General features: G+C 34.6%; 1 protein-coding gene across 1 annotated transcript in view; it reads right to left on the bottom strand.

Annotated features, from left to right (window-relative positions):
* The window catches only part of SPEF2 (sperm flagellar 2), a 77811-nt gene that overhangs the window by 7469 nt on the left and 42947 nt on the right, over nucleotides 1-27395 (bottom strand). Inside the window, 9 exon segments of the mRNA XM_017811321.1 lie at nucleotides 1780-1953; nucleotides 2532-2624; nucleotides 4285-4467; nucleotides 6292-6398; nucleotides 18244-18482; nucleotides 19697-19835; nucleotides 22922-23029; nucleotides 25661-25802; nucleotides 26590-26770. Of these exon segments, the coding sequence (XP_017666810.1) occupies nucleotides 1780-1953; nucleotides 2532-2624; nucleotides 4285-4467; nucleotides 6292-6398; nucleotides 18244-18482; nucleotides 19697-19835; nucleotides 22922-23029; nucleotides 25661-25802; nucleotides 26590-26770 (1366 nt within the window).

The raw sequence follows: 27395 nt of genomic DNA, 5'->3' as shown, positions 1-27395 counted from the left end.
GATGCCTTCAGAATTCTCTGTATTTGATGGAGCTTGGCTCAAACATGACACAATATCAATACACAATTTGCTTTTTGCCCGCTTGTGTTTGTGGAACAACTTCCATGAAATGTTGCCTCTACTAAAACCAATGGAGAAAACTAATTTGCTTCAGTGGAATGGGATTTCCTTTGTTCTTTTTTGTCTGTATTTAACATTATTGTTAAAGTGCACAAAGATGGAACACAAGGCATAAGAAGAAAGAAAACATTAAAATGATGTTCTATCAGTCCTGTGATTCTGAGCACCAATCTAAAACAGACAATTCTAAAGTCAAAGAGAATCCACACAAGCAAGATTTAACATTTAATTCTTAGATATTCCCAGGTTTCTAAGAGGGTCCCCAAATGAATTAGGCACACAAACTGTCTGTACAATACATTGTGCATAGGACACAGGACCAATTCACAGAGCCAATGCCTTGAGTGGGAAATTAGGCATGAGGAAATTCTCAGGTTAGATGGGATATAACTCCTTCTGCTCAGAGATATGTTGTTAATTGTAAGTTGAAGGCAAACGTTCACCTTCACTTGTGACTCAGAGCCTAAAGAAATTGTTGACACATAGGTGGTAATGCCAGTGTAGATATATCTTACAAAACTTCCAACCAAACAGATCAAACCCAGCAGAAACTGGTAAAGAGGAGAATAGGTTGTGTAGCTTTATATCCAATGAAATGAGAGTTAGAACTTTCCACTGAAATGTGGGAAACTAAGTTCAGGTCCACAGTATCTAACTGGGAGTAGTCTGTGCTCTACTTCTTCCAATAAAGTGTGAAAAGGAAATTGTCTTATTCACTCTCTCCAATGTACAAAAACTCTGTTGTGCCAAATAAAATACAGGGAAGTATAGTATGTTTTGTCATTTGAAGTGATAATATGTTATTATGCTTATGTATATGATTACACTGTGTAGTAAAATAATGCCCTTTCTTTACTGTTTCTAGAGATCTCAACTGTACTGTAAGTATTGGGCAAATTCTACAGTCACTGTGGTTGTGACAGGGCAATGAAACATTTTATTATCTGGAACAGTATGTTCTTTCCAAGGTGTGTACAGATAAGTAATGTATGTCTCAAAAAAATAATTTGTACTTCAATAATAAGTAACTGATGCAAGCAGTGCACTAATTGCAATTTTGAGACTTTAAGAATAAAAACATGCTCCAGAAATACCAAAAATGTTCAAAAGGCCAGTTTCATTTGATGTGAGAATACATTCATCACAGCTGTAAAAATAATTTAAAAATTATTTTGTATGAAACTAATTAATCCTTCTGGTTTACAGGTAAAACTAAACACTTTAAAATAAGAACAAAGGTGTATCTACTTCTAAATACCCCAAAGAAACACAGTGGAAAATAAAGTAAGACCAGCAATAATATCAGGTGTTGCATCTATAGATAACACTACAGTCACACTACAGTCTAATTCCTGGGGACTGACTGCTGGTCTAAGACTAGGCCAAGGAATTACCTTATATTCATATGTACAAGGAGTAATTACCAGTAAATATCTTAAACTTACACTATTATTTGGCAAGCAAATTTGCAGACTTTTGGAAGGATACTTCTGAGTATTACTACCAAAGTCAGTAAACTATTTGCAGAGTTCACATGAAGTCAATGAGATTATTTGTAAGGACTGGAGATACCCAGGATAAGCGAATATACAGAAATATAGCTAATTTACAATTTGAAAGCACTACTACTTTCTCTAGTAATTTACTGTAATACTTTACCGCACATGGATGAGAGGCTTCCTTTCTTCTGTGAACATATGTTCCAGTAGCAACGCTAAGTGCTCTGTATACACCTTCAACTGGATCAGAGTGGGAGGCAAAATAAAGCAGCATCTCAGTATAGTCGAGCAGAGCAGGATCTTTTCTGGTATCAGCAAATAAACTGAAGAAAAACTATAAAAGGACAAAAACATGTAAACCAATTTCCATGAGTGGAATTTAATGGAATATAAATCAAGGACTGTAGAGAAAAGGATGAAATACAATAATTACTCCTAATAAGAGATACTGTGTTTAAAAGCATGTTAATGCTGTGTAAATCCAGATAAATCGTGTGTTTAAGTAATTCAAGGAAACAGAAATTGAATTTCACAGAACATGGAAAAATTAATAAAATCTTTTATCATGACAAACATGTTCAAAGCATTTTTGTATTCAGGTCACACTATTAGCTCCCTCTTTCATGGAAACATCTATGCAGTGATCATTTGCCTCCCATTCTTTACAAAGCTGGTTACTGTGTAGCAAAATTAATGTTGTTCAACGAAGAGCACAAATAATTAATTCTGAATAGACTACTTTAGTAGGACAATTCTTAGATTCCTTTCTACATTATTCTGAAGCACCACCTGACCTCAAAAAACACTGAAACATTGAAGCAATTATGGAAAAAAAAAGGCACAAGAAACTTTTGTATGAGACCTCTCAGGTTTGAATAGTGGTCTCTTCAAAAAACCTGTGGTTTTAGTTACCTTTATGAGGTGTTTTAGCCTATCTAAAGGCACAGATTGTGTGCAACTTTTTCTTATGCTTAGATCTTCATCTCCATTAAACCATAAGCCAACCTGATTAAAAAAAAAAAAAGTTTGTTAATTTTCACACATTAAAATAAGGTGGTCTTTAACTGTTCAACAGACAGGTTACTAAGAGCTTAATTCCTAAGTAGCTGTTTGCACTTTATAACAGATACTTGAGAAATTACTGAAAATTAGGTAGGAGAGAAGTGAATTTATGCTCTTGAAAATACATAGTGGTAAACTACACTGCCGAAAAAGCAAAATATGATGTGGAGTTTCTATGCATGTTCTGGTTTCCTCCTTTTAGGATACCATTTGCTACCTCCATAGCTTTTGTCTGAACTGTACTTTTAGAAGAAACTGTCCACAATTCAGGATGATGAAGGATGGAGTCATGGCTCTTCTCATGCTTGCCCTGCTCCCAAAAAGATAACTAATGTAATGCCTGCAGAGCATGTCCTCTAATGCCTACAGAGCTATAGCGACAGCTGTAAATTAAAAGTCCTCAGAACCAATTCTATAATACTAGACTAGGAAATATCAAATAGATCTACAACATGATAGGCATGAACAGACTGTAAGATCCTGTGCACATTCTCAGTCCGCATGCCTTGTAACTGTTAGCTTATTTTTGAACTCTCACACTTCAGTAAAAATTACAACAATAGAAAAATAGGTGCAGATAGACCTGCACTTTTTGTGGGATTTTTGGCTTTGCAGAATTTGTTTCTTTGCAAGTCAGGGATGGGTAGGGATTGGCAGGCACCCCTACAAGCTTGAAATTAATCAAAGTAGTTCTGAAACTGACAGACTTCTGAACTAACACAGCCTTTTTTTAGTTTTTGAAGAAAATCAGCACTAGGTGATTGGAAAACAAATTGCAATAAAGGTCCTATAAAATGTATTTAAAACAGTTTGAAAATTATTTTTAATATCAACAGACAAATGCAAACTGGCAGAACTGTACATCTTCTGTGTATACGTGCACACACATACACATATATCTACGGACACATACTAGCTGATATTCATTGCTAGTTTGGACTAAAAGAATGAAACAGCAGTCATTTTAATTATGATTAAGAAAGCAGAGTAAAAGTAAGTGAAAATTTAATGAGTAGAATTTTTCTAAAAGAAGAAAAATGTGTTCTTAATACTCCTTCATGAAACTTGCTCGCTGAAAAATCTCGCTAAACTATGTGACAATTCAAATAGAATCTATCTTCAGAGAAAAGATCAAAGAATTTTATAATTTTCCAGGTACTCAAGGTCTGAAAAACAATCTTAATTTGAGGAAATAATTAATGGGAAAAAAAATCTAGAAATGTTTCAATTAAGTACAGCTGATGAGCTGAAACTAAAACCCTTATTTCTGCTTGAGCAAGTTTTTTGTCTTATTCAGTGTCAAATAAGCTAATAGTCATCAAAGTGCATACACAAAGGTTTCTTTAAAACCGAAAGGGTTTTTACTTTAAATTAATGGTGAAACTAGGAAATGAAAGTAAAAAGTAAGCTTGATTTGTGGAAATATGGACATCATTAGGCCATCCATTTCCTGAAAATACTTTTTATCAGAAAGCACCCTCAAACCCAGAAACATTTAAAATTCAGACTGAGTTTCTGAATGTGAATAAACCCAATAATACACCATTCAATTTGGAGAGTTTAGCAAAACAAAACATGATTCAAAAGAGAAAAGATTTATAACCTGCAAGTAGTATTCCTCTGTAACAAAGCCTGATCCAGCTACATCAACAGCCTTGAAGCTATGCAGTGTTTTGAGGAGTTGTGTCACAGATGGCACTGGCCAAGGCCGTGCTGCTGCTACCAAGAATCTGCGCCAGTCAGTAAATTCTGCGTTCACTGAGAATGCAGATGCCAGATTTTCTAACTATAAAACCAGAATAATAAATATTGTCAAATATGTGTGCAATAAACATACAAACATACTCTTTCAATACCCTGTGTATTCTTGGGTCTTTTCCTGGCTAGGAAGGACAAGGTCCTGCAGAGAGATGTCACAGTTATATAAAAGGCATGTATCAGTAGAAAAACAGGCCACAAGCCACTGTGTGTCAGTTGATATCCCTCTAAATAAATACTCTTACTCCCCAAATAGGGCTCTGTATCTAAACTGCCTATGAGATATCATCCTGAAACCCTGAACCACGTCCTGTCTGCATGAGCACCAAGAATTGAACTGACAATTCAGCAGCATGAGCACAAAATCTAGCAAATCCTTGGTCCCGTGCCTTGGCCCTGTTACTCTTAGAGGTGTTGACCAGGTGGCTTTCTCTGCTCCAGCATTATTGTCAGTTAGAAAAAAGCAGTGGTAGAAAAAATGCTTTGTGTCTTTTTACCAATGAAGACATTGCAGAGCTGGTTACAGGGAGAAACAAACAGGAGAACACTCCTAAAATCTACTGAGACAGCATTAAAAAGGCTGTATTTGACAAAGGAAACCAAATCTGTCCAGTTCATTTCTGCACTGCTGGTATGGCGAGACCCTACTATGCACCTCTACACAACTTTCTGCCCTACACCCAGATTTCCTTGTCAAGGGAAGTGTCTGGGTTGCTCCAGATCAGAGTCTGAGAAGAATGTGTTCACAGGAAGAAGGCCCTGGGGCATCACAGCGAGACAATTTGGTAACACTGTACATGTCATCTGTGCTGACACTGGCTGGAACACTGCCGCTTATTATTAATTGAAAATTAATCTAATGAGTCACACAATGATGAAATGGTGAGTTAAGCTCAGAATAGCTTGTGCAAAATAAATATATACCTTAGCTTATGCTTCATGCATTTCCTTTTGTAAATAAGTTCTTGCTTTCATTATAAGTTTAAAAGTCTCATTTTAAAATGGTGCTTTTAAAGAAAGAAAATTCGGTTATTAAAATAAAAATAGCATTTATAAGCACTAAAAGTTCTCAAAGAACACAGAACATGGGATATATGCACATGTGGTCTATTAATAGACAATATTTGACTTGTAGTTTCCCCCAAACAATTAATTTGCTGTGCTAAGATTAGATTTTTATATACTGATGATGACAGCTGTGGCTAGTTTTCACTAAACTCAATGGAAATACACCACTGGGAAACTTTAAAATGTTTTACTCATGCAGTTCATCTGTGTGAAGAATATATGAATGAAGCTGTTTCCACATGTGAAATCTAGTAAAAATATAAATGTGAATCATGGTTTACTGTCAGAAATAACTATCAAAACATGCTAAAACAAGTAAATAATTTCATTCAATAGGCCTACCAGCAACATTTGAAAGTAAAATTAATCAGACAATTCAGTATGGAAGATTTGGAAAGATTAAATTCTAATTTTCATGTTCCTAAACCTGAAAATCTTAGATAAGTAAGTTTAAGGTCATACAGCTCCAGATTTTAATTTCCTGTGCTGGAATGAAGAACATAAACAGTGTTATTTTAACTCCTGGAAATGAATTTTCAATGGTGTCTAAAAAACCCCATGATTTGAAAATTGTAAATAAATATATTGTTGACAAAAGCATTTTATTTCAGGTGCAGTGGCTTCCAGAATCCTCTAGTGAAACAGAAGAATTTTAAGGAAAAACTGATAATGTCCTATAATAACTATAATCTTGATTTTATCTTAATAAGGACAATGCTGAATCAATTGCACAATATTGCACAAACCAATATTCCAGTTGAAGAGAAAACAGGGGATAACTTACATCTGGAAGTTTTAAGTTCATCCATCGATCAGGAAGGCAATTTACTCCACGATTCAAATTAACCAAGCGACTAAAAATGTCAATAAATACTTTCTTTCGTATAAAACCTAATAAAAAAGTCAATACCAAAAAATATATTTAGCATTTTAAATAGACTTCTTCTGTTAAAGGAAATCTGTTTTTTTTTAATTTTAATAGCAATGTGGGAAACTTATTTGTTTTGCTATTATGCACTATTGATAATGCTAATATTTTCAAAGCCAAACATAAAATTTCCTCATTTAAAATAAATCATGTGGTCTATCTAATAGCAAAATATCAAATATTCCAATGCATTGCATATCTTTTGATACTTGTTCTGATCTGCATTGTTATTGCTAATCCATCCTCACACAGTCTACAATGACAGTTAATGAGCATTCAAAAATACCAATCACACGATTTCTGTGTGTTGAATACCTACCAATCTTTTCCCCCACTGTCCTCTATTTTAATCAATCATAAATCTAACTGCAGACTTCAAAGCATGCATAAGTTAGAGAATAGGATAAGAAACACGGACCATTGTCTGTTGAAATTTGAAACAAAATCGATCTGTTTAAAAAGCTTTTCAGAACTGACTTGCAGGCGTTAAAAATAGCTCCATTAATTTTATTTTATAGAAATCATTAGACGGGTAAGTCTAACAAGTCCTATTTGTTTTTTTAAATAGGCATGGATTTGCTTATTAGCAAGCAAACTTTAAATGTTATACTCGGTATTACAGTGCAAAATTATGTATGTAAAATTTAGCAGACAGATAGAAGTCTTTTCTTCCAGAAACAGACTTTGCTGGCTCAGTGAGAATTCACTGCAAAACCTCTGCATTAACAAAAAAACCTGGAAAATAAGTTTCAAATTATTTAAATTTTGAGAGACAAAGCTGATTTGGTCAGGTTATGATCACTTCCACAATATCAAAACTGGAAGTCTTCAGATTAACTTTAAAAGCATATACAATCAGTGAAATACTGGTAAGACTTACTTATTTTTTTTTCTTTTTCCAGTCGAAAGTCTTGTCCTTTTGAAAAAGTACAGCTGTGCACATTTTATGGCTAAGAGACATTTTTGTTGGAAGCAAAACAGTGGAGTGAAATGTAACTTTATGAAAAAAAGATGTAAGTGGTAGAAAAATTAAGAATGTTTGAATATTAATTTCATAATGTCAGTATTCAAAATCCAGTAGCCAATTTGAATTGATAGTCTACAGTCTCTGTTTATGTCCAATCAGAAAACACAGGATTAATGCCTTCAGCACATCTTAGTACAGCAGAGGAATCCTACACATATATAAGCTTGGAGAGAAGAGGTAAAAAACAGATTTGGGAAGCTTAAATTCTGTTGGGAGAGGAAGAAGGAAGGACTTGAAGCCATATATCCTACCACAATTTCAGCATGAAAGCAAAGGCTGCGGAAAAAATACTGGCAGACTGGTAACAGTGCTCTGATGTCACCTTGTGAAAGTTTTTGAGTTATCGACATTGAGAAAGAATATCTTCTAAAAAACCATGTGATAAACTCTTTGCTGTTTACTGCAGCACTCTGGATTGACGATGTAATAATTTAAGGTAACCAGAAATTTGTTTTTTGATGAAAACTTCATGCTACAAGAATCAGATAATTTCCATATGGCACAATAAAGCCTGCATAACAAAAGCATCATTACTGGGCGACTTCATAAGTAATTCAATAAACCACGTAACATTTTAGTGGTTCATGGGGAGAATAGTCTATGGTCCATGAAGGAGTCAGTGTACACTTCACATAAAAAACAACAGGAAAAAGTTTTACATCTTCTTTCAGTGTCATTTTTTCCTAGTGCTTTACCATGAAGAGAGCAGCTGTGGTAATTGTTATTGCATTTCTTGCTGAAATTTACCTTTCCTTTACATCTGATTACTGGCAATCTAACTTTTCTCACAACAGTTCAACTCCTAATATGACTTCCCTCTATGCCAATAAAGAATGTAGCTCCTGTATTTCCTATGAGCTTATGGCTTCCTGAAATGAAATTTAATTTTGTTTTTCTGCATAAAATTCTAAAAAGATACTAAGATCCTCATCTAATTTTTTTATGAGGCTACATGACTTTAGAAACATACATAAAAAGTATTTGAGAGACAAGGAATTTTAAGAGGAATTGCATCAAAACTAATGTCCGAAATAGGATTGCAATCTAAAATGTTACTCACAATCATAGAACTTAGATTGGATTATAGAAAATGCTAGAATGCAGTTTTCAAGTAAATATTATGGCAAACATGAATTACTGTGAGATATTTAAGCTCTGCCAGGGGACCTGCAGTATCTACCCATTTTTCTTCCTGTGTGGGAAATGTGAAGAAACACATCCTCTTTCAATCAGAGCTAAGACATTTCCTATCTATTAATTATAGAATTGCTGATGTGCTGTAGGGCAATTTCTTTTACTTTATTACTTCCTCATGAAACATCTGATGTAGGATAATTCCAAAGTTATAAAAGTTCAAAAATTTCAAATGGACTGTGATTTAATTCCTCCTACTGACATATGTAGGAGGAATGATGAGGAAGTCTCAGAGAGACAGAGGAAATCCCTCATAAACATGTAAAAAAAGATAAGAAATACTTTCCTCACTGTGTTTTCAGGTATTTTGTCTCGATTTAATGTATTTCGGTATATATTACAGAGCACGGAATCATTTTTGAATATCTGATTATAATCTGAGACGAAAGGTGATTCAACATTTCAGTTCAAGAGCTGCTAATGCTTTATAATCACGGAGAGATGCCTGAGAGTGGGCAGCTACACAGATGGTACCGAGAAAAGAATACCGGTGTCTGCAAATGGCACTCTGCAAGTGGTAAAAGTAAATAATGTCTTCTAGGAAAGAACAAGGAAAACAATTCCCAGAATTGCCTTTGTCCACGTAACAGGACTCGTTTCAAAACAGGTATGCTCTTTATAAAATCTTTTTGCTAAGCCCAAAATAAAAGAAACCAAACCCAGTAAGTTTTAGTTGAATAATGTAGGAGAATGAATAGAAAATGAAATTATTAAATGTCCAGAAACATTTTTAATTAGAAGAGGTAGCAAGCACTGTGGAAAAAGAATCAGTATTCATGAAGATTTTGAAAAACTCAAGAGATGACGAAGATCAGTAAGTAAATTTCACCAGAAACAGATCAAAGTACTTTGAGGAAACAGATTGACAAACTGATGCATTTATTACACTACAGACAAAACAATTCAGGAAGGAATTTTAAGCACACTGGAGAATAATAGGATTAGAACTCAAAGTGAGTTTTACATGTTGGAGATACAGTCTAGAATAAAAGGACACTATCCAATAAGGATTAATGTCAAGTGTCCCACTGGGCTGAAACAATGAACTGCATAAACAGCACAATGGGAATCTTACTGATAAAGTAAAATTTGTATAGAAAAGTATCTAGGGACTACAGCAGATCACAATATTACCAGAAAGTACACATAAAGACATTGGAAATAATCCTTTTTTTTTTTTTCTTCTCCCAGATGTTAAAGCTTCTGCTAGTGTACAATTTTGGAATTTGCAGATCTACAAGGATGTACATAAACTAAAGACTGCCCAGAAGAAAGCAGCAAGAATCATCACAGGCTTAGAAAATATGTCCCAAGAGGCAAGGTTGAAGGAATTCTCCTAGTTTCATGGATGAAAGGAAGATTATGAGAAAACATGCCCCCCTGCACCATGGAAGTGACTTCAGTGTTATAGATTCTAAATATACTTTCAGATTTTATTTCTTTTTTTTGTCTTCAGCTGTTGGACATTCTGGGAACACATTTTCTAATCTCAACATAGTTAAAAATTTCCCATTTGAAAACTTAAGAGGGGAAAAAATCCTCTTGGCATTATCTGATTTAAGAGAAAACCCTCAGCATCAGCAATGCCACATATCTAATAAGGTACCTTGTACAATATATATCCTGTTGCTTCTTAGGTAAAATATCTCTAAACATCTTTTTTTTTTTTTTTTTTGGTCTGAGAAATGACAGATTAACATATTTCAATGATGGATCTTCTATAATCCACTGTATAGTTCACAGTACTGATCCTTTTTCTGATCCCTACAGATTAACTCTTCTTGAATGGACTAAAATCCCTTCAGGAGGCACTCATTCAAAACTTACTCCATTTCTGACATACTATTTAGAACTAGATATATGCAAAACACTAAATATATATATGTGTGTGTGTGTATGTGTGTGTGTGTATATATGGGTGTATATAGTGTAGTTACATGATATAGTATGGTATGGAACGGTATTGTGCAGTTTCTGCTATTATTACACACATTTTACAGTGAAAGTAAAGAGTTGATCTTGATTCAGAAAATGGGTTGATTCATTTCTCCCAAATTATCTCTAGCACATCTTCATTACTGTTGGAAGAAGTAAGAGGGGTCCTTAATGATTTAATTTTATCTATCTTTTGATACAAATCATTGCTTTTTCTTTGATGGTAAAAATACATTCTGCTGGTATGCTTTACCTTGATTGGAAATTATCAAGTAGAAAGTTGCATTTAGAATATGTAGAATTATGAAAATATGAAATCAGATACTTCTCTGAACTATACTTATTCTCAGCTCCTAGATAAAGAATCAAGATAAAGCATTCTTATTACAACTTTCAAAAATATTTTTACAGGGGGGAAAGAAAAGTGGTTCAAACTGTGAAGTATATTGGTCATATCCTGGTTGTAAGAGTACTTGTTATGGGAAGACTGATTTGTGCAATTAATAATCAGCAATGGATCTGTTCTGCCTCTGTAGAGAAGTCTTCAGAAGGATAAGTCTGAGAAAAACTGTGAAGGGTCATGTTAAAGCTTATCTGGTTTGTAAATTTAATCAAGATCTACAAGGGGAGAACCAGATTTAGCCATAGCATGGTATGTTCTAAAAATATTTTCTACTCTCCCTAATGTTAAGGAGTTCATGCTCTTCAACATCTGCTCAGTAGAAGCTGTGTCTGGTGAAACAGTACTGGCAGCTTCCATGCAGGTAGCCCAGGCATGAGCTTCACTACTCTGGTGTGTGTTTATAAATTCAAGTTTGAAATCATCAGTGCCAGAACAAAAATTATGAATGTTTTCCCCCAGATCCACATTATGTTTACGACATGGTACACAAAACATTATTCCCCTTTCATCATCATATTTTAACCAGGAGTATTTTGTTAGCCATATTTTTGGAAATTGACGATTCGTCTTTCTTTTCTGATGTTCCAAATCTTTCTTCTCTTTCCCTTTGTCACCAACTTCTCTCTTGCTAGAAGAATTACTCTTGCTTTTAAATTGCTTCAGTGCTCTTATGGCTATAATTTAAAAAGAAACAACTAAATATATAATAGTTATTATTCCATAAAATATCAATTGCATATTTTCTTTTTTTTGTCCATATTAATCTTGTTAATTTGGGATTAGACTGTGACTTGAAATAAACAGCCATGAAGGAGAACAAGGAAAACAGAGATCTACTCTTAAATCATTTGGAGACTACCCAGGATTCTTGTAAGAAATGGTCAGTTTTGACTTCCATTTCCTTTTGACTATCAGGGGTTTGTCAGAACATGCAATCAGTGAAGGGCAGCAGCATCAATACTATTTTGGAAACAAAGAAAAGCAGAGTTAGGAAGAGGAATTAAGAAAGGTCTTCAAGGAAAAATGTCTCCAGAAGATACTACTGAAGTCACAAACTTATTACAATGCCCATCATACCTGACATTAGCAGAAAAGTTAAGTTGGAGCAAGTCTGTAAATACATAATCAAAAACCTGACAAAAAAGCGTAAGATGCTTTAAGGTACATGTAGCTGACATGATTTTCTTAAGATGTATTTATACACAGAATGATTTTATTACTGCTTTCAGAACAAGGAACTGTATAAGCTTCTCATTTTGTTCTCCAAATTAAAACAGTCTTAAAACATTGAGATTGTTCTTAACATTTTCCAGATTGTTCTGAAGATGGCCTTTCCTGTATTTTGTAGGAGAAAACCCCATAAGCTGAAATTTTTGAAAGTTTTATCTCTAGAGCTTATGAATCTCCTACTTTTGGCCAGTAATTTAATGACTCTTTTAGTACATTGCTGCCAGAAAGTTAGGACTTTAAAAGAAAGCAACCAGATAAAGATGAGAAATTACATGCAGAATGGAGGCAAGACAACTAGAAATCTATTTATTCACTGCAAAATAGCAAAAGTAAAGTCCTGAGCAAATGACCTTAACTCAGTCTGACTCCCCACCCTCCTTATTGTGATGTGTATGTCAAGAGGCAAAATTTATGATTACATTAAGCTAATCATAGAAGGAAATGCTGTTCCTGGTGCCTTAAAAGGTCTGAAGAAAACAAGTTTTTGTATGCCACTCTTTTCTATTTTACAGGAAAGAGCAAATTTTAATATATATTATACAATTTGTGAGAACTCTCTGTTCCCATTGTCGTAAAAAATGACAGTTTGATTGTTCCATTCTATTCTAAGCATCCTGAAAGGCCATAATATTAAAAAAAGCTAGGAACATGCAGTTTAAATACATTTGAGTGATCCTTTCAGAGAACTTTAAAACCGAGGTAGCAGCTGTGGTCCACATGGACAGCAAAACCAATTAGACCACAGAAGGTTTTTCTGACGTGCACAGGTACCACACCCAGGACCCAAAAGATGGGCAGAAGTATTCTTAACATACAGTAAAGATTTAAAATCTTCCCTAACATTAGGCAGCCACAAACTCACAAGACTAGGTGAAAAAGAGTTGGAGAGATGGATTAATGGATCTGCAACTTCAGAAGTCAAAGGGTGGAAGGACAAAATCATTGTAACATATTTATAGTGCCTACTGCTTCTTGAGGGGTGTGGGCACATGTAGAAATTTCTTGGTACTTAGAAAATAAGGGTCAGAATAGACCTGTGATCCACTGCCAGGGATAATATTCTCTGTAAGACAGACCTTCAATGTTACCAACATTTTTCAGTTTCCATGCAGAAACTGGGAACATAGGAAAAGGTGGGATCTGTTGCAGTAGTACTTTGGAAAGAACACAGGATACAAAAGGAAGACAGCCTGTACTACTTATGAAGCAGCCTCTTTTTCACATAAAGTTTGTCATCAATGAAATCAAAAAGTAGGAAAAGCTACACAAGGTAAACTTGTTTTTCATTAAAAACTTTTTAAAAGGTAGTATCATTCCCTGATACACAAGGTGACATTAGAAAGCCTTCATATGTTTCAAAAAGCAGTGCAGAAACATCATAAACAAATGAAAAAAGTAATTACTGAAGAAATTAAGATTATGACTGCAAATGAAATTGAAAACAGAAAAATTAAACATCCAAATAGGAGCATTAAGAATGACAGTAGTGCAAGTGTACACTGGGTTTGTACCGTGTGAACCAGGACTGGGACATTTAACCAAAGAGCAATCACCCTGCACAGATATAAAAAAAGAGATTTTTTTAATAACACACCAATCAGCAGAATATTTTCATACAGGCATTAAAATATTTCCCTAAACTGAGAAAGTAGTATATCTCTAATTATTGAAGATTCAGATTATAAATTTACACAGGCAACAAACCTATACTAGAGATGAGAATTATGTTAATATTCCCTTTTCATAAAATTTTGCCAGAACATTTGAACAGATTTTTACTGAGAAAAATATTTCCATAATAATATCAAGAGGTTTGGATGATGATCCATGCAAGTTATGCACCAGACTCTGTAGCATGAGTGAAATAAACCTTGAGGATGAATTATATTCATCTAACTTTAGTAGTCTAAAAGGCAATAATATGGGATACTTCCATACTTAGATGAAAAAGACAAGCATTTCAAATATATGATTCTTTCCATCCAAGTTATTGAGAGACTCATCACTCCCTGCAGGCGAATTTCACTGTAAATATTTACATCATCTATTTACTAATTATTACTGATTCTGCTATATGTCCAATCCTAAATAGCAAGAATTGGGATTTTAAATTTAGAATCACAGAGAGTAAGGTATTTCTGGTGCTGCACAGATGCAATGAGGGGTGAGGTCCTCTGTTGTGCTGACTGAAATCTTAAAATTGGATATATATATATATATATATAAATGCACAGAAACATATACACCCATGTTAAATATGTTCCATACAAGTAATTAGATACAGAGATTTATAAACACCATAGGCAAATAGTCGCAAATTTCTGAAATTCAGTAACATACATGACTTAGTAAGAGATACAACAGCAGGTTTAAATGGAACTTTCAGTAGAATTACCAAGTTTTCATCTAGTAAAAGATATGTCCTCTGTCTACAAACTTAACCTTTCTTATTTTCAAGTTTTAAAAAGCACATTGAAAATAAATAGTCTCGAACAAATGTAAGTTAGAGATGATGAACCTATTTCTATGCTCATATATGAACTTCAATCCCTACATACATCAGTCAGGTCATGATGATTACTAATGTAAGATCCTGAATTGCTTCTAGAGTGCTTGGGAAGAGAAAGCATAATCTATAGACATTATCCAGGGTCAGCATAAAATTCTGATTCAAAAAAATATTCTATTAAAAAGGTAACAATTCAGCTGAACTACATGAACACTTTAATATATCTATTTGTTCCAAATCTAGCAACACAGTAAAATTCAACTGGCAAGCCTACAACTTGAAAAGAAATAGCAATACAATTTGGTTATAGGCTGTCCTTTATGTTCACATCTTAGCAGCCTACTTAATAATTTCATAAATATTTTAAACTTTTTTTGTTATTTGATACAGAAATTTTTTAAACCTGACTGAAGTTTATTTCTGATGAATAATGGCTTCTATAATTAAATTGGAATGGTTCATAAAGATCATGACAGTGAAAAAAAAATAATTTAAAATTCCTTTGTGTGATTCAGTCATAAGATGGAGAACACAGTCTGGGATAGAATCCAATTTGATCTGCTTAGTAATGCAAAGCCATACCCAAATTGCATTTTCTGAAGCATCTTTAGAAGAGAACTAAGACATTCCATACGTATGCTAATTGAAATGACAAAAGATGTGGTCATAGGAAGAACATAGTGCTGAAGGGAAGCAAAGGGGATGAGATTTAATAGATAGTTTAATTTTGTTTGTAAGAAGAGCACACATCCAAAGAGATCATAGAAGAGAAAATAAAAAAAGTAAGAGTTAGTAGCTCTACATGCCACAGCTTTTCCTATAAAAAAGCATTCCTGAGGTAACATATTAGAGCACTGTCAACAACTTGATCAAAAGAGTTAGTGAAATCATCAATTATTGGAGAGCCGTGTTGAGTTTGGGTAATGGCATGTGGAATAGTAAAAAAAAAAAAAAAGTATTTCCTTATCAAATGAAAGACTGTCAGTAGGTAGGAAGGTCCAGCATAAGCTGGTTTTTTTTTGTCCATCGCTGCTTATAATGGAGAGTAATGTGCTTCCATGGAGAACCAAGTGTGCAGGACAGTACAAAGTTGTCTGTGGTAAACCGGCAGTTCTTTAAAACTTTAAATTCCTAGGAAACACAAAACTGTTTACAATTTTTATATGAATTCTTTTGTGAATATCAAAATTCTTTAAAGCATATTGGCAAGCCAACTTCTAGCTTTAATTTTAGCAATTTGTTAAACATATCTTGAAAAGACTTTTGACATTTACCAAATATCCAGTAAGAAACCTGTTTACATGTTCACTTCTTCCAACATAATCACCCCTTCTTTGTTACTCTTTATGTGCTTGCTTTCTAAGTAAAAATCTGCTTCATGTAATCTCCATAATGCTTTAAAAAAGCCTAATATGCAATTTTGAGAACCACTTCAGGAATTTTGCTATTCACATACTACAAGGAGATTGGCAGGTTTATTCTATTTAGACTTGCCTAATAGCCTATGCCTCATGTGCTTGTTTGAGTGGACTTCCATTAAACACTGAGAGATCTGCTTGGGTGGGCGAGAATAAGAAAAAATAAGATGTTTGGCAGCACATCCAGATCAGTTTAGAGGTTCTCCAAGGCAGGGATTTGTTTGTTACTTTTTTGTATCTGCTTTAGAGCTGCCGGTCAATAATTTCATTGCCAGTGTGCTGGGTGCTTTAGTGTTTTCCCCTCTTTTGTTCAGTAGAGACTAACTACTAAGGAGGCATGTATTTTATGTTGAGCATTCTATTGAACAAGGGGAGATAGATGGATATGAAAAATTTTCCTGATGTTTTAGAAGAGAAATGAGTTTATAATGAAGGGGAGCAGTTGCCTTAGGAAATGTAGGACACGATTTATGTTGTCTTAAAATAAGAAAAAGAATGGGAAGAAGTATTTTAAAGATGACTTGCACAACTTGTGATTTTCATCGTAATTCAGCTATCCAAAAAAGGTAAATATCTTGACTTAATAGTCACCAGAGACTAGAAGAAAGCTTTTGCATGTTTTTGGGACCTTATTTTAAACAATAATTCCCTCCCATTGTCCCAGACAACATGCACCACCATTCCTTTCCTGTCTCAGGACTACTAAGTCAAGATATTTTGTTTTTTGGGTACCATGCAAGTCATGTTGGGTCATTTTAGTGAATATAATATTATCAAAATGACAAATATTGTAACAGATAAATATTTCAATTGTTTTCTTGCTAATTATTACAAGTATACAAGCAAAGTAGTTGCTCTGTCTTGAAGTTTGTAATAGACAAAATTTTTTGGTTTTAAATATCTTAAAGAATGAGTGACTTAAAACCAAAAAAAACCTTTTTAAGTGAAAGGACCAGTCATACTGGTATCTGTGTTCCACCTCTCTGGCACTATCTAATGATTACAAACATACAGATTTTTTAGTTTTATGTGTCATAGTGTATGCAATACTATCTGCAAAATTAGTCTCTACAGAAGATTTTGAAATGCTTACACACACATCCACACTCCTCCACTATAGATGAGACGATATGCTTCTTTCTAAGGGAAAACTGTAAACATCTTTCTGCCTAAAACAGTTTCATATGCAAAAGGAAATTGGAATTGCTCTATAAATATTCATAAAAGCATTTCTGAATAAAGAATTAAATTCATAGTGCCTTTGTGTCCTTATTACATTGGAAGAGTTAGATTTAAAATTGCAAGTAGTTGTTTACACACTGTATTTCACAATCTTAAGGGCAATCATACTAAAATTATATATGGAACACTGGTAGTAATGAAACACTGCAAATATGTGTGGAACTACTTTCCATCTCAGTTTAAAAACTGCCTTACCTAAATTATTTTGTAACATTTGTACAGTTGTAGGAAGTTTTGCAAGTAAGTCTCTTCAACCATCCTAAGCCTAAGGTTCCCATAATTAGCAGGCACCCATACAATAAGTGCACATTCAAAGGAAAAGAAAAATTACATATTTGAGTTAACAAATTACATTATCTAAGTTAAGATCCAAAACAGCAGGCACACATTGACTGGAAGAATATAATGGTTAATAGTTATAATAGACCCTTTATAATAGTTTCATGAAAATACTGATTTCTTTAAAATTGTGTTTTAGAATAATACAGCTTCAGTGTTCACTAAGCTGTCATTTAGTAAACAAGTTACAGACTTGAATCTTTAGCAAGCACGAAACGTACCCCTCTAAAAACATATTACAGAGGTAGCTGTTGGAGTAATATTAAATATGTGGTCCTGTGGACACAAAGCCCACAACAAAGCCATTAGAAGCTTTCAAGCGGTCTGGTACTTTACATTTTCAGTATTCTGTACTACGAGTTTTCTATGTAGCGAGATCTTTAACTCTAGCATGATCTTCATCAATATGTTCAGTCATACTGATGTTCAGCAGCTCTCAGACAGTTACTCCAGATTGTAAGTGAGTAACTAACAAGCCCTTTAAGAGTTAAAAGGAAAAAAAACCTCCTACCTTTAGGTGCCACCTGTAGAAACTGCTTATGAAGATTAGTGAGTTGTGAAATAGTTAGAGTACTTCTAGAGGTTTTTATGCGTGGAACTTGTGGTGTAGGAACAGGGTCAGGAACAGGGTCAGGAAACATTTTTACATCGCCATTGATGAAGAAATCTGTTTCTTCTAAAGTCATTTCATATTGGATTTTGCTAGAACTCTCAACATGATATCGTGCTGCCTCAACCAGCTTTTCAACACTGTGAAAGTGCGAGTGAAGAAAACCATGAGTACTTCTAAACACACAATGTTAATAACATAGCTTTAAATTTTAATGTGTTTACACTTATAGAGCTTTTCTGAAATAAGAATTACAAATCCTCTGTGCAAATCCTGTAATCAGCAAAATCATTATGAAGTCTACTCCTCCTCTAGCAGCATGACATCTTTTGACTACGGTAAAAAATTTATATAAAGTCAGATCTAGGACACAAAAGAGACCAGATGGAAAAATATGAAAGCACTTCCTAGGGCAGCATTGTAGAGAGGCATATGAACTCCCGTTTCAAATGTAATGAGTACAATTTATACAGGAAAAGACATTAGCTGTCTGTAACATCCAACTAGACACAGGCTTGGAGTGTCAGAAAAAAGGGTATGATGTTCTGTAAATACCGTGTCGTTGGTAGCACTTGTTGTCAGGAGATCAAATAAAACTGGCTGGAAGGCAGAGGCTTTGCCTGCTTGAGCTACTGCCTGTTAAAGCCTTCACATCCTACATTCATGTCTTTCTTCTCGGGCATGCCCTGAGATGGATCAAGTAGCACTGTCCCAGGTATGATTTAAAATTTAGTACAGGGCAGAAACATTTTACAAAGGGCAAAGTGACCTCTTTTCTTTGGAGAGTAAAAGCTCTTTAATGATATGAACATAGGTCATTCTATGCCAGATGGTCTGTGTCATACAGTGTCCAAAGCACATTTCAGTTACTTGGACAGAAAAATTGCAAAGGAGAACTTTTTTTAATGGTCCTTGAAACAATTTTGAGAAATGTTACAGAAAGTGGTAATAACAGTAGGTGGAATTTTCCAACATGTGTAAAGCACAGGAAACAAAATGATCTCACGTTCCAAAGTGACAGAAGCTATGGAAATTATACAGAGCCTTCTACTAAATGGAATAACTGGCTGTCTGCTTGTAAATCTGCCAAAGCTGCAATCCAATAAACAGACTAGAAATATATAACAGAAAAATAGCAAAACTGATAATTACCTTTACAGTTATCAGCAGAACCTTCTAGGAAATCAGTTATTACCACTCAGGTATTGAAGATAAAATGAAATTTCAGTTCATGAAATAAAATCATTATTTTAAATTTTTTTTCCCAAATTATTTCTCCTTATATAAACTACCATATTTACTACTATAGTCTAGGTAAAAAAAAATAGAATTGTTTAAAATTGGTATACATTACCTGGCCATTTCTGCCAGGAAGGTGGATCCAAGCCACTTTTCCATATCTCTGTAAGCCTCTTCTGCTTTCATTTTTAGGTCTTCAAGAAATGCTAAAGCTTTTTCTTTTATAAGTTCTAGTCGAGATTTTGTGGCTGCCTCTGTTTAAATGGTAATGTCATAATGAGTAATATTTATAAAATTTTAGGAAGTTCTCAGTCTTAAGCACCTAAAATTTAGCGTGATTGCCTGTTTTTAGGCAGTAAAACACTTACTTAATTTCTCATATTCTTGAACAAGTTATTTTCTCAGAATCATCTCTACTGCATCCTGTATTTTACAGAAGTGTGTATTCTATAAGCATCAGAATTCACAAGGCAAGAAATAGCTTAATAAAACTAACACAGTGGTGCAGGGAATGTTAAAGTAAGCAGTGACATTGAACAAAATTAATACAGCAACAGACCTAAAATCTTAATGATACAAGTGTGAGTACTCTGTTATGAAAAAATGTTACAGAAAACACACCTAAATCATTACGTATGTTAATCACAAGAAAAGTGTGTTTTTCTATTTCAAACCTCCAACCCTTTAAAATTAACCTCACTAGCTCTGCCCCATGCTTCCTACATATCCATTTTACACCTTCAGACTCAGGTTGCATTAGAAAAGAGGTTGATTAGTGAGCACTAAGAAAATAACTCAGCTCTACCAAAATTATGCATAGAATATCTACATGAAAGTTTTAAAAACATTGAGAATTTAATGATAATATAGTTTAATATGGTCTGCTGGCTCCTCTGGCACCTTATAGGACCTTCCAGTACCTAGAGGGGCCTTATTAGAAAGACGGGGACAGACTTTTTAGTAGAGCCTGAGCGAACGGACAAGTGGTGATGATTTTAAGGTAGAAGAGGGTAGATTCAGACTAGAAATAAAATTTAGTGTGAGAACTGGTTACTGTAAAACACTGGAAGATGTTGCTCAGGGAGGTGCCCCATCCCTTAAAACATTCAAGGTCAGGTTGGGCAGGCTCTGAGCAACCTGATCTAGTTAAATGTGTCCCTGCCTTTGACATGGGGGTGGACTAGGTGAGCTTTAAGGGTCCCTTCCTACCCAAACATGACATTGTATGATTTTAAGAACAGGATGCCAACTGCATGAAAAGATAGCTAAGGCAATATATTGAGAGATACATGGAACTGGCAAAAAGCCTTAAAAAAAAAAGACTAAGGAAAGAAGACCAGTAGATAGTGATTATTTTCAATCCTTAAGGCAAATTCAGTATTCAGCTTGTTTTTTCTTCCTATTTAACCCTCTGTATGACAGAATCTTTTAAATAAATAATATTTTATAGTAATTGGTACAGTGACTTCAAAGTTAAAGACTGTCACATTATTTATATAACTGTATTTATTGCACATTCTATTAATTTTTGAAAATACTTAGGTTTGGGGATGAAACTTTCTTTAGGCAACCAATGTAAAAAGATGGACTGCAAAAAACAAAAAATAAGGCATTGTTCTTTAAATGTGATATTGCAGTCACAGCATAATGCAACTCTGCACAATTTCTGTTTTGAGCAATAAAGAGTTGATGTTCAACATTTTAAACATTTGCGTCTCACAAAGGGTTTTTTAATTGACAGGAAAAAGTAAAGGTTCTAAGTTGAAAGTACCTTAGAGGATAGTTTGTGCCTGTGTAGTCACCTTTCTATAGTACAGTTTAAGGCTGCCTTAATTGTGACTTCTCTGCACATTCTTTGTGAAGCTGCTATCAGTAGTTACAGATTTTTGTTTAGAAGTAGGCACTGCACAGTTCACCAACAAAGCTGCTCTCTTAACAGTAACAGAGTAAAAGGCAAGGTACTTTGATGCAACAGAGAAATGATACATGAAATCAACATTAAAAAATTAGCAACTATCCACAACTAATGACTTTGCTAGACTCAGTGTAGCTGTATAAGCAAAAGAACAAGTTCCCAAAGCTGCAAGTGAAACTATGATTCTCAGACACCAACTACATGCCTGTGCAAATAGAAAATACAGTTCAACGTGTTTAGCGTTCCTTAGGTTCTTGGATTTTTTCAAATCATGGCTGGGCTTCGTGAACGAAGGTTTGGGAAGGGCTCTACCCACGTTTGTTGCAAGCACGTTGGTGGCTAAAAAGGCCAATACGAGATAGAATTTTTTTTTTTTCAAATATAGGATAAAAATAAAGCAATGCAAAGAAAACAAAACACGTTAATGAATAACATTCATCCTCATGCTACTAGGATCTTCAAAGTTATTACTATTCTTCTCCTCACTACTCCAAAACCTTGGAATATTTATTCTTAGACTGCTTTTGTATTAAAACATGTTAAAAGTGGTAGGTGTACAAGCACTTGATCTGATTGGACCTGAAGAAGCCTTATGAATTTGTGTTTTGTTCATTAACTGCTGTTTGCCCTCTAACTTTCATAATAAAATACTATGCAATAGTTAGCCCATCAAAGAGGTAACATGTATGGTGATGGGCTTGCCAACTGCTGCCAGACAGAATCTGTAACAGCTAGGCTCTATCTTCCCTTTAGTGATAAAGAGTTATTTTTCTTTTAGTTTAAACCCATCTCCAAAAAAATTTTCAAACCTCTTTCAATCTAGGACTTCTTTTTTTCAGACATCTACTTTTGGCTGAATTGGCTTGGAAGTTATTGGATAAGACAGACAAAGAGACAGAATAACTGAAAAAATATGTAGTTTTTGAAGAGTCTGTCTGTAAAGGAGCTTGGAAGAATAAAGAAAATCTGTATCCTGCTGCTTGAATCCCATGTGGCTTGAAGAAGAAGGAATCAGAGAAGGATATCAAGGAAATATACAACTGCCAAAAAATTCTTTCCCATATCAAAATATTTCAAATACTGAACTCAATTCAATTGAATACTGAAAAGTGGCTAGCCACCAATGTTAAGCCTTTACTCTCATGACAAATATTTGCTTAGTCATGTCAAATTAAATTAGATTAAAAGAAACAGAGAACAAAAAGAATGAAAATCACTTTTCTACTTTTAATATATTTATCACAAAAGCACTGGCAATTACCACCCTAAAAAAATCCTGATTTCTCCAAACACTACTCTCTTCCTTTCTTTTTTCCTTCTTATCCATCCATTTTCTCTAGTGTTTCTGGCTAGTTTTGACTATTACACTACCTAAATTAGGAATAACAATCACCTCCCAATATAAATAACCAAATAGTAACATACCCTCATGTTTCAAGGCACTCAGATGTTCTTGTTTTATTTTAAGTGCCAGTTCTTGTTTCTTTAATTCTTCTGGGTCTAAAGGAATTACACTGACTTTCTTCTGTGATCCTGCAGGAGAACAGACCTTTCAGTCTTTGGACTTTGCTAGTAAATTTGTGTATCAATACACAGGCACTTATTAGCATATTTTTTTTAAAGAAAAATTACACTTTCTACCTTACTTGATGTGACCATTATGAGAACATGCAGGTGGGTGCTCAGCTATCAAATGGGATTTACATCTGCAAGTCATGCTAAGATTAACACTCCATAAACATACCCCAGCATATACAACTATATTAAAATTGCTCAAAGGACATCCTAAAATGTATTTCTGAATGGAAAAATCATGACTGAGTAGGTGCGCCTCTGTTTTGACCCTAGATGGTCAGAATGCCTTGTTTGACCCTAATATCTACCAATTTATCACAACCAGCAGATAAATAAACATCTTTTGAATAACACTTGTTTCTTTATGCCTTTCCAAACCATTCTGTAATCTGCATTACCATCTTGTTTTAGCTTGTTTATCTATGAACAGATACTGTAAAGGTATTTTATAATGTTTTTAGAGATTCTGTAGCCATGTCACTTTGGTTATTGCTCAAAAATATTAAAATGTTTGTAATTGCTTTATCCTAGAAGAAGAGCAGATGGGGATGTTACAGAAAAAAAATAATGACATCTGCATGATACAAGGTCAACATAAAGCAAATGGTCAAATCGAGAAATGACAAAACTACATGTGCTAAATTGTATCACTCAGTTACTAGCCCACAGCTCTTTCCCAGGGAATTCTTGAGTCACAGGAACACTACAGTAACGTTGTGTTTGACATTAAATCAAAGTTGATACTTCAGTTACAAATCATCAGTTGACACTTCCTCTTCTACCAGGAGGAATGCACAGCTGAGTTCTCGTTGCAGTTCTATCACTTTATGGTTTTGTGATTTCAGGTAAGTTGTCTGGTACCAGGTAGGAACAAAAACTTAGTTCCAAGAAGCAATCCACAAACTCCAACCTAGCCACTTAGCATACAGCAGGTGACGACTGCTGATTTTTTTCTCACAAAACTTTTCTCGAAGTCTGAAAATCTGCTACTCTCTTGGCTGGACTAAATGCTAAACTAAGCCTCCGGCTCTCTGGGGCTCACAATTGGCTAAGTATTTGCAAGGCTATGCTTGTTCTAAGGGCAGAATCAACCAGAGGGAGAGAACTGAGCAGAGTGCAAATTAAATGTCCGTAAAAGAAAAAAAGTCATCTGCTTTATGCACAATAACTCTGCAGTTACAGCTTTCTCACTTGGAAATGCAGTACCTGAATTTCAGGTTACCCTCACATCGCAGGGCATGAGCCCCTCTCTTGACTTGTAGAATGTCTACACAAAAGATAAAAGATTCAGGCTACTAGCCTTGCTTCCTGCTGAAGTAAGGACATTTTGCAGGAAAAAAAAAGTGGAAGTTACATAAACCACTACCTGCACAAGGAAGTAGTTATGACAAAATGTATAAACAGCCTTGTACACCACAGTCCCTTCCAGCAGACTGCCTGTTCCCCTTTTGCAAATAAATTAGGACAGTTTCTTACCAGGCCTACATTCGAGATCTCCCTCAATAGGAGTTGCTTTTTTTTGAGACTATAAATGATATTAGATTCTATGTTCTTTATTTACACCACATTGCAGTTACACATAAAAATTATGGACATTGATTGATCCATGCTACTATATGGCTACTAAATTAATTTCAGTATATTTTAAGATACTGGATAATTTACTCATTCCGTTCCAGTCCTATTATTTTAATTGTTGAGGAATGCAGTCAGTGCAGCTAGCTTTGGGAGCTGCAGGCTGAGTTCTGGGTGGTGGGAGCCCGAGACAAGAGGCTGTGAATTGGCACCAACCCTTTGCAGAACAAAGGGCCCGGGGCCCTGCCAGGGGACTGGACACCCAGAGTCACAGCAAGAGACAATGACCCCAAACTTTCATGCACTTAGACTGTGAGTGTATAAGAGTCCAGGGTTTCCTTTGTTCAGGGTTCTTCCTTAAAGACACCAGTTCAAGCTCTTATCCTGTTGTTGCACCATGATTAAATTATTTTAAGGATCCAGATGTCTGAGACTCTGCCATGGGAAACCTGGGATGGAGCCTGAAAGGAAACCTGGTCTGACTGTGCAAGTGTGGGCTGTGTAGAGAATCAGCTGGGGACCTGTCCATTCACTGGAGCTCCCTGCTTTGAAGGGACCTCAGTCCCAGCTCAAGTGGTGCAGAGTGTGACTGCCAGAGTGGCTCCTGGATGGTCAGACAGGGAAATTTCCTTAATATTAATATTTGAAATATTTTGACTTATAGCTGGCAAATAGGCAGAATTTAATAAATTTTATTTAGTTTGATAAACTAGTTCTAACTATTCCATTCCATTCCAGTATGGAACATGGAGAAAAAATATTTATGTACTATTTAGAATCTTTATTCCTACATATAAAGAAAACATATATGTTTAAATAAATGCAATTGCCATTCAAAAACCTCTGCCCTTTTTTATTACTACCAGCTTTTTATACTGACATGTCACACTTTGCATTTTAAAAGAGAAAGTAAATACAAATTAAATATCTTGGCTTATTAATTTCTGTATTACTCACATATTTACATTTCAGTAATTTCAAGTACTGCTGAAACAAAGCTTGTATTTTAAATACCTTTCTTCTTAGTAAGTGATTTGGTAGAAGGCTTTCTGACATCTTTCCCAGCAGCTTTGCCTGAGCGTTTCGGATCTTCTTTCAGTTTTTGCTGCTGATGTTCTTCTTCCTCCATTTCTCTAAACTCTATTTCAGCTGTTACCTTGACACCATAGTCACACACAGTACAGTACATAGCATGAAGTCTGTGCAATTACTGTTTCAAATTGCCTATATTTTCTGGAAGTACTTAATGATAAGTAGACACATAAATAAAGGAGATATTTTAACTAATTGATTAAACTTTGATTATTTACCAAAAATATAATTGTACATCAAAAATGCAAGACAGAGACAGAGTGGGTTTAATTCTGTAATCATTCCCTGTGCTCAAGGAAAATGTGAGAAATGCAAGAATCAACAGTATAGGAAGCAAGCCTAAAAGTTATGTGGCAAGGGTGCAGAAATTCCTTTATTTTTAAATGATCACAGAGAAAAGAAAAATTAAACCTAGAAACCAACCATTTTAAAAGCTCACCTAATTTACTTTTAGCTATATAGAAAAAAGAATGTAACTATAGCTTTTCAAGCTGCGAAAGTTTTGAGCAAACACTGCATCACAGGACTAAAATTCTCCATCTCACACTTCTACAGAGGTGGAAGAGGAGAGTTTATCATGGAAGAAGTAGATATACAGAAGCAACATTCAAAGTATTTCTCTCAGTAATGGACTAAAAGGGTCAGTTATAAATACAGAGATGCTGATAACACACAGATTCCAACACTTTCCTCATAGAACTACAAAAATGTTCAATGGAAATATCAGCAGTGGAGCAAGAAGCATGAAATTGAGATACACACTGCAAAGATGATGTGTTTAGGCTGCCTGCTGAATGAGAGGCTTTGAATGTATGATCCAGAAATGGTTAAGTAAATAAAATATTCCTTACCATATTTGATACTGCTGTTACTGCTTTTTGCCATGTATAAATAATAAGCCTTTCATCATTCCTGCAAGTAGCCAGTCTATTTTCAGAATTCTCAACGTTAGGACTTGCCTGCAGAGTTCTCTTGTTTTCTGTCTCAGCATTAATTTCTGGTGAAAACAGTTCCCAAGAAACCAGAGGAATCCTCAAAAATAAAATATAAGCAATAATTGACACATCCCTTTGCAAAAAGTGTTAGTAACTATATCAGAGAATATGCCAAAAAAATTAGAATGCTATTTTCAAAATTTCCAATAGCAAGAGAAAATGACCAAAAGTGAAGAAGAGTGTGTATGAGAAGAAAACTGTCCAGTTTAACAGCTAAGGAATACGAACAGATGGATAAAACTACAGCAAATAACTGTGTGATTTGCTGATGAATTCCACATGAGTTAGAAGCAGAGTTTTAATACTAAGACATTTTCTAAATGCACTGCAAGTAAGTTAGAAAGCAGGTGTCAATACTGATGGCATTTTTTATATTGTGAAATTATCTGATGATATCCCTTACCTTTTAATATGGCATTCAGTTCTGTGCATCTTTGTAGGTTGCTATGATTTACATTTGTCATTACACAACCCATTTAATTATGTTAATTGGTGCAAATTTTAAACCTGCTAATGTTCCACAATAATATTTTAACTTATTCATGTGAGGATTGTGCTGGAAATGATCAGCAACACAAAGGGACATAGGAAACATTTCTACAGTAGATTTACTCCTAAGGCAGCCTTTACATTTTACAGTTCAGGGATGCATTAGTGAAAGT

Source organism: Lepidothrix coronata, unplaced genomic scaffold (genome assembly GCF_001604755.1).
Source record: "Lepidothrix coronata isolate B3197 unplaced genomic scaffold, Lepidothrix_coronata-1.0 Scaffold31, whole genome shotgun sequence".
In the NCBI taxonomy this organism is placed as follows: domain Eukaryota; kingdom Metazoa; phylum Chordata; class Aves; order Passeriformes; family Pipridae; genus Lepidothrix; species Lepidothrix coronata.
The sequence above is the reverse complement of the archived record's forward strand: the minus strand, read 5'-3'. Positions and strand labels throughout refer to the sequence as shown.